Here is an 11,711-nt window from a genome sequence, read left to right on the forward strand (position 1 = left end):
GTAATAGCAAGTATAACGCAATTAACAGCACTGATCTTTACATGGCATCTTCGGGTTTCAGAGCCCAAATGTATACGTTCATGGCAAATTTCTCCTTCCCAAATAATTTTTTGGGGCTGCAGGGACAAAAGTCACCAGTTAAGCTACAGACATGCCACAATTTAAAGCTCTTTGTTGCTGTTACTGACAGCACAGCATAATTTTCCTGTCCTGGACTCTACAGATGGCAGGAGCAGAGGAGCAGGCTTAACATATTGCCCACTAACCCTCTATACTGCCAGGTCAGGTTCAGCATCCTTCTGTGCATCCCCTCAGAATTGAGAGACCTTTGGGGACCTGTCACTATCTCCACCGGAGCAGGAACTGCAGGAAACCCAGTGCCCTGACAGGCTGAGGGCAGTCACGTCACAGACATCAACTCAAATCTCAACTGTAGGACCACCGGCAAAGCCACTCTGAAGCTGCTGCTCATTCCCGTACAGCTAAGAGGGGATGAGGCAGGGAGGCTGAATGTGCAGCAGCTGTGTTATTGCTTGAGAGCATGGACACACTGGGAATGGATCAGATGAGGGCTCTAAGTGTACAGTGGGACTGGAAGAGGAGATGGGAGAGTTGGAAGTAAAAGGAGGTGGGGAAGGCCAGAGCTGAGGGATGTCCAGAGAATGACACCATGACTCTCCAAAGCAAAATCATGATAATTCGTACTGCAACAATACTTATAAAATGACCAAAATGAGGAACTGAAGAAGGAAATAAAAGACTGACTCCAACAGTGCCTGCGCACACTAGGGGCCAGCTGCCCTTCCAAAGCACCTCCATCCCACACTGCTGCAGACTCACCTCTCAGCTCCTGCAGCTCCATGCTGAGACTCTCAATGTTGGAGTCACAGAAATCAAGGTTTTCCAGGGTCTCTGCTCTCACCAGCTCATCCTGCTGCTCCTGCAGCATCAGGCTTAGCTCAGCATGGGTCTTGCCGTAAACCTCCAGGTCTTGCTCCACCTCTCTGATCCTGGTCAGCAGAATGGAGTGCGAGGAAGTTGATCCTGCCTGTGTCAAGTCTTCACGTTCCTCCTCCACTCGTTGCTCCTGGGTGCTGAGATGAAGCTGCACAGGGGCCACATTCTTCCGTTGGTTGCTTGATGGAGGCCGGGGTGCTGGCCGGGATGGCTTGACCGAGAAGGATAGAGATCTGCCTTTGGGCACCTGGCCACTCAGAGTGTGCATAGGGGTTGTTGCAAGACTGCTGGGCCGAGGAGGGGGTGGCCTTAGGGCCTTTCTCCTTTCTGGCTGTCTGGTGTGGGGGGTACGCTCAGGAGACCCACGGACAATGTCCTTCTCAGAGCTGTAGTCCAAGATAGAGAAGTGGCGGGAGATCTTGTCCTGCTCAGCGCCAGTACTCGACAGACTCTTCTCAAACTGTGCCAGCTGCTCTGTCAGTTTGGAGTCAAGGTCCGTGCAGCCATCCCCCTGAGCTGTAGCTGGGGAGCATTCCCCCCAACTCCCAGCCCACATGTCCAGGCCCACTTGGGGACCTCGCAGGCTGGAGGAACAAGGTTTAGACTTCTCCTGTTGGCTGTCCACCCAACCATCCAGGTCCTGGGTGCTGCTCTGGCTCTCCTGGGGCTCAGATGCTGCCCAGTTGTTAGAAGAAATTGCCTGGCTCCTGCAAGGATCTAGTGGGGAGCAGGGAGCCTGCGGGGGCACAGTGGGACTGTCTCCATCACGCTCAGGCAGCGCTTGAGTTTCTGTGTTTCCTTGGGAGGTTGAAATGGTCCCCCCAGGCTTCAACTCGCCTGCTGGGCTAGGTCTGTTGCTCTGCTGGGGAGGCAGCTGAGCAGAGGAGAGAAGGCCATTGACGGTCTTTGCGTGGTCAAAGGGGAGGGACTCTGCTGTACTTTTGGGATGCGGCCCTTGGTGTCCTGTGCTGGGAGAGGACTGATGCTGCTTTAAATCTGTGCCAAGATGATCCTCTGTTCTCCCTGACAAAGTGGTGTCAGGCTCAGGGTGTGCAGCTGAGCCATTCTCCTTTTCCCTGCCATCCTTCCCTGGCAAAGGAAGAGCTTCAGAGAAGGTGCTTTCTGAGTCTTGATGGATAGTCACTCCACAGCTGCCTCCACCTTGGGGATCCTCAGCACCCACTTTTTCCCTGCAAGCCTCAGAGGCCTCCAGTCTCACAAATCTGTGAGGAAAGATGCCGCGTTTGCCCCTCAGCTCCCCCTCTAGCCAGCCATCCTCCAGAATGCCTATGATTCGAATCCTATCACCCACATCAAAATCCAGTTCCTTGGTCTCCAGGGCTTGGAACTGATAGAGGGCAACACCATAAGTGCTTCCTGGCTCCTCCTCCTCCTTGGGGGTCATCTCCACTGTTCCATTGGTGTCAAAACTCCCTGTGGGCACTGGATCCACTGAGGTTCCTGATGCTCGCAGGGGAGTAAGCAGTTCCACAAAACCCTCTGGGAAGATGCCCCTGCAGCCTCTGAGCTCGCCTTCAAACCAGCCAGGCTCTGGGACACCAACAATGTTGATCACATCCCCTTCCCTAAAGTCCAGTTCCTCCTCTAGCTGGGCAGACAGATCCATCAGGGCCCGGGCTTGGCCCAGTGAGTAGGCAGGCACCTCCAAGAGAGTGCTCTGGGAGAGCTGACGGCTCCGAACTGAAAGGCACAGCTCCCGCACACATGATGAGGGGAAAAAGCCCTTGGAACCCCAGCTGCTTCGGCCCTGGAGCCAGCTGGAGGCCAGAGACCCTCCCAGGATCACCAGGTCTCCTGTAAAGAATGAGACACACCAGTTCAAAACTGCCATCATGATTGCTTCTCACGTCTTATTCCTGCCTCCCTGTGTCCCTCCCTGGCTGCGGGTGAGATCTAGCTCTCTGCACAGATTGTAGTGCATGCTGGGGTTGCACAAGAGAACAGAAGAGGGAGTAACTCATGAAGCATAAGCAGCCTCTTGCACACACATATCCAAGATACACAATTTTGGCTGATAAGCCATGAAGGTGTGCCAAATGCAAGCTGAAGATTTGGGGATTAGAAGGTAGTAAAAAGGTATATTTACATTTACTATAAGGCGACTTCGATTTTTGGATTTGCACGAGTAATGATAAATCATGAGACACTGGTATCCAGAGTGGCAGAAGCCCAAAGGTTCATGGTAGATTTGACATGACCCATATCATGAGGTATTAGGAAATATTAGGAAACTCCCTGTCTCTCTTGACTAGGTTCATGCTTCTGGAAGGACAGGTGAGGACTATGAGATGCAAAGCAAAGGAAGGGAATGGAGATTACCTCTCTGCAATGACAAGCTCCCTGGTTCTTGAGATGTGAAGTCACTGGTACAAACGAACAGTTTTTCTCCCGGCTTTAACAGAGGAATATCCACTGGTTCCACAAAGCTGCTAGGAAACTGCCCTAAAACGAGAAGCAGTTGAAGCAATGAGTCTTTCCTGTAGCCCACAGCCACTCCTTCCAACCTCCTTCCAGATTCTGTGATCTATTAATTTCTTGCCAAAGCAAAATAACCAGCTACCCAGGGTGCTTCAAGAGCACGGTGAAACAAGTTTGGGAGTCAGGAATTCCTGAGGTTTTACATGCTTAAGAGCTAACAGAGAACAAAAAGCTTTGGGCCATTGGCTCACGCCAGGCAACCAACAGGCTGCATTCACTACTGCGGCCATGCCATCAGCATGGAGTTTCCGCAAAGAGATGTACTAGGTTTTCTCTGCCTTCATTGCTTGCTTCCTAATTTAGAGCCTTGATGAGAACTGAGAGATCCAGTAGTGCTGGATCACGAGACCAGTGTCTTGTGACTGGGCACATCCACCTGGTTCTCCTCGCTCTGTAAGGCTTGGTCCTTGCAGGGCCTCAGCGCAGAAGTCAGGCCACCACACACGGGATGGCCACGTCTGAGTCACAGGGTCTGTCACAGCTTCAGCGCTGCTGAGGCTCCAGGGACCTCCCCCACTTTATCACCTCTGTGCACCTACTTCAGCCCACTGCTGGATGCCCAGCTACTATGAACAAACAGGTCACAGCCAGACAGGGCAGTGGTCTCCTGTTGGCCATCGCAAGATACTACTCAGCTTCTAAATTCAGTCCCAGGAGCACAGGATGTGGCAGAGCTCACTGCAAAGACAACTGAAAATGTCATTCCTATCTTTTATAATTTGTGGTAAGGAAGTACGATTGAGTACGAGCTAGTAGGACTTCCAGAATTCACTCCTGATGACTCAGTATGGCATCCACAGTCTCCAATAAACACTGGAGACACCGTATCCTAGACACTAAGAACTTTGCACTGGGTTTAGGCAGTTTGCCATGTGCCGTAATTAACCTGAGATGCAATCAGTAGTCCACAGGCTGCTAGCTCAGTGGCTTCCTTCACAGTTTTAACCAAGTCTACCTATTTTTCCATGTCTTAGTTTCTTGCTCTGTACATGGAAACAACCTGACACCGTTAGAAAGGAAGTCATGGAGCTACATTAATTATTCCCCACAGAGTACACAGTATTATTGTCGGTAGGCTGCAGCATATCCATAGCTTCTATTCAAAAGTGTTTTTTCAATTCCCCACAACTTTAGCTTAGAAAACTGTGCAGAAAACTACAACAGCTGTTCCAAGGGAAAGCAGGAACGCAAGTGGGTTTTGAGCTAAAGGTTATTAAAAGCCATTTGGTTTGACTTCAGCATGTCTCTTTATCTTTGAGCTACAACACACATCTGTTAATTATTCTTTAATAGCTTCATCTTCTTGAGAATAAGCACATGAGTTACACTGGGAGACAAAACTGTAGGGAAGTAGATATTGGTGATTTCTGCAGAAGTAATTTGTGCCCAGTGACTTCAGTAGCAGCAGGATCAGGCACATGTTCATTCAATAACATTTATCAGCTAAGTGGAGCACAGGAGAGACGTCTTCCTCTCCACCTGTGCTCCTGTCCATCTTTGTTTCGGGCAGGAGACAGCTACAGCTGTTAGCAGAGCCCAGAGACTGCTGCTGCGATAGTGGACCACCAGCCACAGTCAGGGATCAAACTCCAATCCCACCCTCATGCTGAAGACAGAGTCAGGCTTAAGCTTTGAAGTGGCCTGGTTTTAATCTCCTTGAGAGCTCACACATCCTCTCAATTTGAGTATTAAGATGAGAAAGAGCTGCTTGAATAAGGACTACAAAACTCTTGAATAAGGACTATGAAATACTGTTTCATTAACAGCATTTTGCTGCTGCAGAAGTTTCTCACAAGTTTAAGATTTGCATACTACTTCAGGCACTCAGATACTGACGGCAACTTGTCCAGGAAAACGCTTTAATGCAAAAGGGAGGAAGTGGGGCTGAGTCAGAGGGCTTGGAGGGACACATAGACTTTGTTACTGTGTCTCCCACTGTCTTGACCTGACGAGATCACTTGGATGTGGATGCATTTCCACTCTCATTGCATCTGTTTCCTTTCCCCCTTCCACTGCCACAGCAGGTCAGTGCATGAACTTGCCAGGAAATGGGCTGTCCCACTACAGAGGATGGAGCAGCTAGTATTGTGAAGCTCTCATTTCCTAGAGAACTGACCCTCCACTAATTTCTCTCAAAAAACCAACAAATGAGCTGTCTGAATAGTTGACGCAAAACTATCAGGAGACCAGTGGCAGGCAACACACATCCTCAGTTCCAGGCAAGTCCCATGAAAGATCTGGTAAATTAAATTTGGTCCTGTACAGCACTGGCCAAGAGAAGGTGTGCTCATGGAATGAACATTAAGGTGGCATATCTATGGATCCAGGTGTAGGCCTTTCCAGCTCTTACCTGTCACACCTTCCTTCTTGCCGAGGAGCCAGAACTCATCCACCACAGCCAGCACCTCGATGACATCTCCCACGAAGAGAGGCAGCTCTTCAGAGACACTGGGACAGAAATCAAAGACTGCTCGTACCACAGAGCCAGCCTCCATTGTGCAGGGTCTGAAGGTGGATCAGCACCTATGGCTGAGACACAGCGAGAAGTTTGTTAGCAGCCAGAAACACCTGACGCTATCGCACATATTCTCAGAAAGTAAAACTCTTTCTGAGCACAAGAGGAAGGAACAGCACCAGAGGGTCCTGTCTTGAGCTGTCTGAAACCCCTTGCCACGTGAAACATGCCACAGGAGACAGGGGTTTCCAGCAATGCAGCCTCATGGTCTATCTTGCCTTGTCCAGCCCCTCTGGCTCTCTGCAGGGACACGTGTTTGTGCTGCAGCAGGGGGGAAACAGCAAGAAAATTGGAAGTGAATTCCCATCAGGAAGGAAGCAAGAGGAGGGGAGGAAGCTCAGCACTTCCCTGACATGCAGGGCAGGGCACCACTCACTTGCAAAGCCCCACCACGCATGCGGGATGTTCACAGGCATCCCCCCCTCCACGCCATCGCTCAGAGCCACAGGAACCACGTGCTACAGCAGTGTCATATTTCTGCTCAGCAAGAGAAGAGGTATAAAGTCCACTCAGTCCACAAGTTCACCCCACTATCCTCTTCCTTACTGGCCAACTCTTCCTGCTCCTGCCTGGTCTGACTCAGCCCAGGCATCCTCAGACCTGGCTGGAAATGCCCCTTCTGCCTTCTAAGTGCCAGGCTCAGCCATCCCCTGGGAGGCCTCATTGTGGCTCCTGGCAGAAGCCAGGCTGAGAGGAGGCTGCAGACCCTATCCAAGGCTCTGAGAGCCAAGGCTGAAATTCTTGCTGGCAGGTGACCTGAAGGCAGGCAAAGACGACCTCATTAAGGGCTATGTCCTGGATTCCTCCTTCTTCTGGAAGTGGCTGCTGAGCCAGGACGTTTCTGTATCATCTCTGCTTTGTACCAAGCAGCCTCACCATCAAGGCAATACACTGCACCACGGCAGCAGCAGTCCCGCAGTTTCAGCTGCTCCTTCCCCTCTTCCCAGATCCCTCAGGAGGGGTGCATCCATCCAACGCAACCAGGAATCCTAAGATTATTCCACAATATCTGCACTGGTGAGTGCTTCCTTTCATCTTCCTGTTCCATGGCAATTACGTGCAGGGCACAGCACTGCTGACGTGTCTCTGCCTCTGAGGTGCTTTCAGAGCTCTGCCCTCTCCAACGCCAGCACATCAGTATCCTCCCCACCAGCCCACCGACAGAGGCTGCTTTCCTCCCACATCACAAGCAGCGTCCCTGCTCTATCTGGCACAACTTGCCTGCAACAGGACCCAACCTGCTCCCTTCCCAAAGCACCTCGACAGGCATGGCTAACAATGACCCTCCAAGTGCCACCGAGCTGGCAACACCTGTCCCATACTCGGCGTGGCTTGTCAAATCGACCTGCCTAGCTAAGAGCAAAAAGAGTAGGGTGATGACACACACCACACCCCACAGCGAACACATGGGACCTCCCAGGGCCCCAGTTTCTCCATACAGCCACATATAGCCCACCTCAGGCCCAGAGAGTCAGGACAGGGGAAACTATCACAGGGAGCAGAAAAAAACGCCCCCACTGACGAAGAGCAGCCAACTTCCAGCGAGAACGCCAGTGGGGGATCCAGCCAGGGAAAGGCTTTTTGCTGACAGGACTGCTCTGTTTATCCAGCCCGACTCACCTCCTGGGAACAAAGCGGGTTTGTGCTCAGCAGTAACAGCTTCCTCAGCATGTCCCTCCCCACCCCCAGCCGTGGCCCTGCTGCAGCCAGAACACTGCACCCCAGCCCCCAGCCCACCTTTGCTGGCCCGTCCATCACTCCTATTGCTCTCCACTGCCTTCCCCGTAGCACGTGGGCTCCTTGGGGCACAGGCTGTCCCTTTGTCCCCAGCGTTGTGCTGGCTGTGCAGACAAAGAGCCCAATATCCAGCAGCCGACAGCACTTTGCCACCAAAAAGAGATGAATGGACTGGAGTGAATCAGGAGCACAAAGAGCTGCAGACTGGAGTAGCGGGAACCTACTGAGGCAGAAGGAGTAACAGTATTAAAAACATGACCGTGTGGAGCAGGGAAAAAGATGGAAGAGCCATCAATTAGCTTGGAAGTACTAAAGGCTAGGAAGGAGCCTTGTGTTGTTTGAGATGGGGTGGCTGGGACGTGCTGCTACATGCTCCGATAGAAACAGGAGAGCAACAGCGACTGGCACAGCAGGAGCAGCCCCTTGCAGGCACCCGGGGCTGCCCTCCACTCCGCAGCCACGCTGCCAACCGAGCTTGGGGCCCTAGGAATCCTTGCCACACATGAAAATGTGAACAGCTGCACTGGACAAAGCGGGGGCAATAATATTATAGGCATAATTGCTGCCTTGGGGTAGTTTGTTCAGGAGCAAGTGATGCATTTCTTCTGTCAAAAGTGTAATGCAACAGTGGGCTGAGAAATATGAGGATTACAGCATGTGTGCTGCAGACCCAAGGCCTGGCTTTGCTGGAGTCACTGGGTCTGAGGATACGACCCTCCCACTGTTGGGGGCTTAGATCCTGAAAACAGCAGTGTCATCTCCTTAACTCACCTGCAGCTCTAGGGGCCCATTTATCAAAACGTACAGGATTTTCCAATTACACAGAAGATCGAGAGGCAGGCAGGTCTGCAATTGTTCCACCACATATATATTAACTGCAGTTACAATAAAACATGGTCACTAACATATTCATGTGAAAAGCATGCCCTGAGAACCAGCCTATGAGGTAAGAAAACATGAAGCAATTTCTGAAACTGTCAAAAAAAAAATATTCCCAACAAGTTCATGTTCCCTCAGCAGCACCAAAACCAGGATCACTCCCTGACTCCATCTGAGTCTAGACAGTACAGTTCTGTATTCGAAAGCAGTGAATCAGTCTTGTGGGGTTCGCTTGCTCCATAACATGAGCTGAACACACAACGCTGTTTTACAGGACCTTGGCCTTGTCTTACTCCATGGAGTGCTGCCTGCCAACATTTTCTCCAAACCCCCACCTAGAGAAGGAAGCCTTCCAGCATCTTCTAGACCGGAAACTTACAGATTCCAACTCCTAAGGCTCAATGGTGGACCCGAGCTTCTCCCAGATTCATCCTGGATCTGGTGAAAATAAACATTCAGCAACAACTCAAGCAGAGGCTCCAGCAGGAAGAGTGCACTGCAGGGAGAGCCAGGCTCCTCTGCCTGTGATCCCCAGCGAGTCACAGCTCCTGAGGGCTGGCCAAGCACCATCCCCTCTCACCTCAAGGACGGGTGATCCGTGCTTGCCAGGGGGAGAGCGGGAGGGGTCCTCCACAACTGAGCAAACACTGAGACTTCACACTCTGGCTGGGAAAGGTCAGGACTGTGAATCGCAGGACTCCTGCCCCCGCCCAGCAGCAGATCTGCATCCAAAGAAAGCCTCACTGTGCAAGTATGAAGTTGCAGCGCAGCAGTGAACTCGCCCGGCTGAGTGAGTACACGCTGTCTCTGTCTCGCTGCCTGATCCCGCACAAACTAGGTAACGTGTTCCTGGCGCCCGAGTGCAGCCCGTCTGGTGCCAAGCTCCGAGTCTGACACAACACCATTGTGCAGCAAGGCAGAGAGTAGATTCCCAGGGCATTAATCACTCTCCCCAGCCCGCCTGCATGCATGCACGCTCAGCACGCGTTAACATTACCTCCATGGAAGACTGCCTATCCCACTTTGCCTCTGGAGCGTGTCTGGTCCAGCGTGGGCTGATGAAAGAGGGACCAGAATGAAATGACGGCTATTAACTCCCTTACAATATTGTTTTGAGACCTTCAGCACACACTGGATCAAGCCACAGCAGCCAAGAGAAAGAATTTACACTGACTCTGACAACTTCTCATATCCCTCCTCTCTTTTTGCAGCTGAAATTGGGCACGGTAAGAAGTGTCAAATAATGGACTCACCAGCACGACAAATAAGTGTCAGGCACTTCCTCGTAATGCCATTCCTTAGATGGAATCAGACCTACTAAAGCCCTTTTTGCATCTTGTTGATGGTACGGGTGAGCAAACAAGTCTCTGGACCTCAGAAACAGGCGTTGTGTCTTCCCATTTTTGCTGAAAGATGCTGAAGCAAGGATTTCAATCACTTCAGAAATAAGTCAGCAGCACAAACAGACCATTTTAGGCTGATTATAAAAAGTATTAATAGCCCCAGTAAAAGGAGAGACCCAAAGGATTTGCGGACAGCTAATCTAGTGGCATACCCAAAGCATGGATCAGTGAAAACACAATCCACCCCCAGCGACAGAGATGCTCCTCAGCCTGCTCAGTGCACCCTTCAGCTGCTGGATCTGGCTTCGACAAGACACCTGCTGCAGCTCTTGCTGCGCTCTAGGCTGTAGGACTGACACCTAAAATGCAGTGGGAGCAAACCAGAAGTGAGCTTGGCTTCTCAAACCATTGTTGTCAAGAACAGAAGCTTACTAACTACATGCTGAGACACTCCTACCCTTTTCCTCTGTTTCTCCCCATGGTCTCCAAATTCGGACAACCCTCCTTCCCTCCTCCTTACCCCACTGCATCTGCACAGTCCTCATCTGCACTTCAAGGGCAGGACATTGCACACCAGCATGCTTCACACGCTCAAATTGGCCTTCAGAGCTGCTGCCACTGCAGTCACTCTGCCTGCTTGGAGAAGAACACGTTGCTCTGTAAGTTCCCTGAGGTCCTTGCTCGCCTGCACATTCTTGGGTGGGATAAACAATACCCCGTTGAGCCAGGCTGCCTGGGCCCTGGCCTCAGATAGTGCCAGTGCAGGGACTGTGGCTCCGGCAAGCTTAAGAGCTGGTCCTTTGAATCCTGACAGAACAGACAACACAGCAAATAGTGCAAAAAAAGGACTACTGGTGTGGAGGAGAGCAGTCTGACTGCTGCAGCCTCTCGTCTGTCTCAGCAGATGCCTAAGAGCCCCCCTGCCAGGCTTCACACAGTGGGAAATACCAGATCTCCTCTTCTGTACTCTGCCTGCTAACCACATATGGCTCCCAGGAGGAAGAGGCATCTCCTCACTTTAAAAAGAAATAGCTTCTTTTGCTTTGGCTGGGACCTGATACACCAAAACTCATTGAAACGAATACATTAAGGTCCGATTGTCAAGCCCTCCAGAACCAGTAACACCAAGGACAAGGGCTGCTTAATCAAGCTCTGGCCTCCCAATACACCTGGGTGACAGTTTGTGGCATTTACCACAGGAGCCCTGCCACGTACCACACAAGTCATTCAAACCACTACTTCTTCTTTCCAGGTGGGCCCTGGCTGTCAGAGTGTTCTCACCTGCTCTGCTGCAGGACGTGGCTGGGGGCAGGCTTGTGGCATTTGCATGGGGTAAGTGGAGCTTGGCGAGGAAGGAAGAACTGCTTGTGCTGGGCCAGACGTCAAGCAAATGAAAGTCATCTTGAAACTGGAGCACAGCATCAATTTTTAATGCAAAGCAGAACATCTTGCCACAACATGTGAGCAAGGAGACTGTGATGGACATTTAATCTCTGGCACTGGGGACCCAAACACACAAAGGCCAGAACATCAGAATAGGAGACTAAGAGTTTCTCAAATTCTGTATGGAATGGAGTGGCTGCACGCACCTTACAGACCCTGTTACTGAGTCTTGTCTTCTCACACTGAGGCACACAGTTGTCTCTCTTTTGTAGACAGACTAAACCCATACAACACAGACATAAGGAACAGACAAAACCCCAAAAGCAGCACCACTTCTGCTATGAGGTACCCGTGGCTGGGGTAAGTATTACACAGTTAGTCATTACATCTTGAGTACA

At 51.2% G+C, this 11,711-nt stretch overlaps 1 protein-coding gene across 1 annotated transcript; it reads right to left on the minus strand.

The window, feature by feature from the left end:
* Nucleotides 1-480: 480 nt before the first annotated feature.
* LOC104272022 (dynamin-binding protein-like) lies at nucleotides 481-5,951 on the minus strand (the record flags this gene model as incomplete). Its single annotated transcript, XM_009866896.1, has 4 exons — nucleotides 5,807-5,951; nucleotides 3,298-3,420; nucleotides 837-2,772; nucleotides 481-550 (listed from the first exon to the last, which is right to left on the minus strand). Coding segments are annotated over exons 1-4 (2,274 nt in total), but the record flags the coding sequence as incomplete, so codon positions are not given.
* Between the last annotated feature and the right edge of the window lie 5,760 nt (nucleotides 5,952-11,711).

The sequence above is a fragment of the Apaloderma vittatum genome, unplaced genomic scaffold (genome assembly GCF_000703405.1).
Source record: "Apaloderma vittatum isolate BGI_N311 unplaced genomic scaffold, ASM70340v1 scaffold35073, whole genome shotgun sequence".
Taxonomy (NCBI): Eukaryota; Metazoa; Chordata; class Aves; order Trogoniformes; family Trogonidae; genus Apaloderma; species Apaloderma vittatum.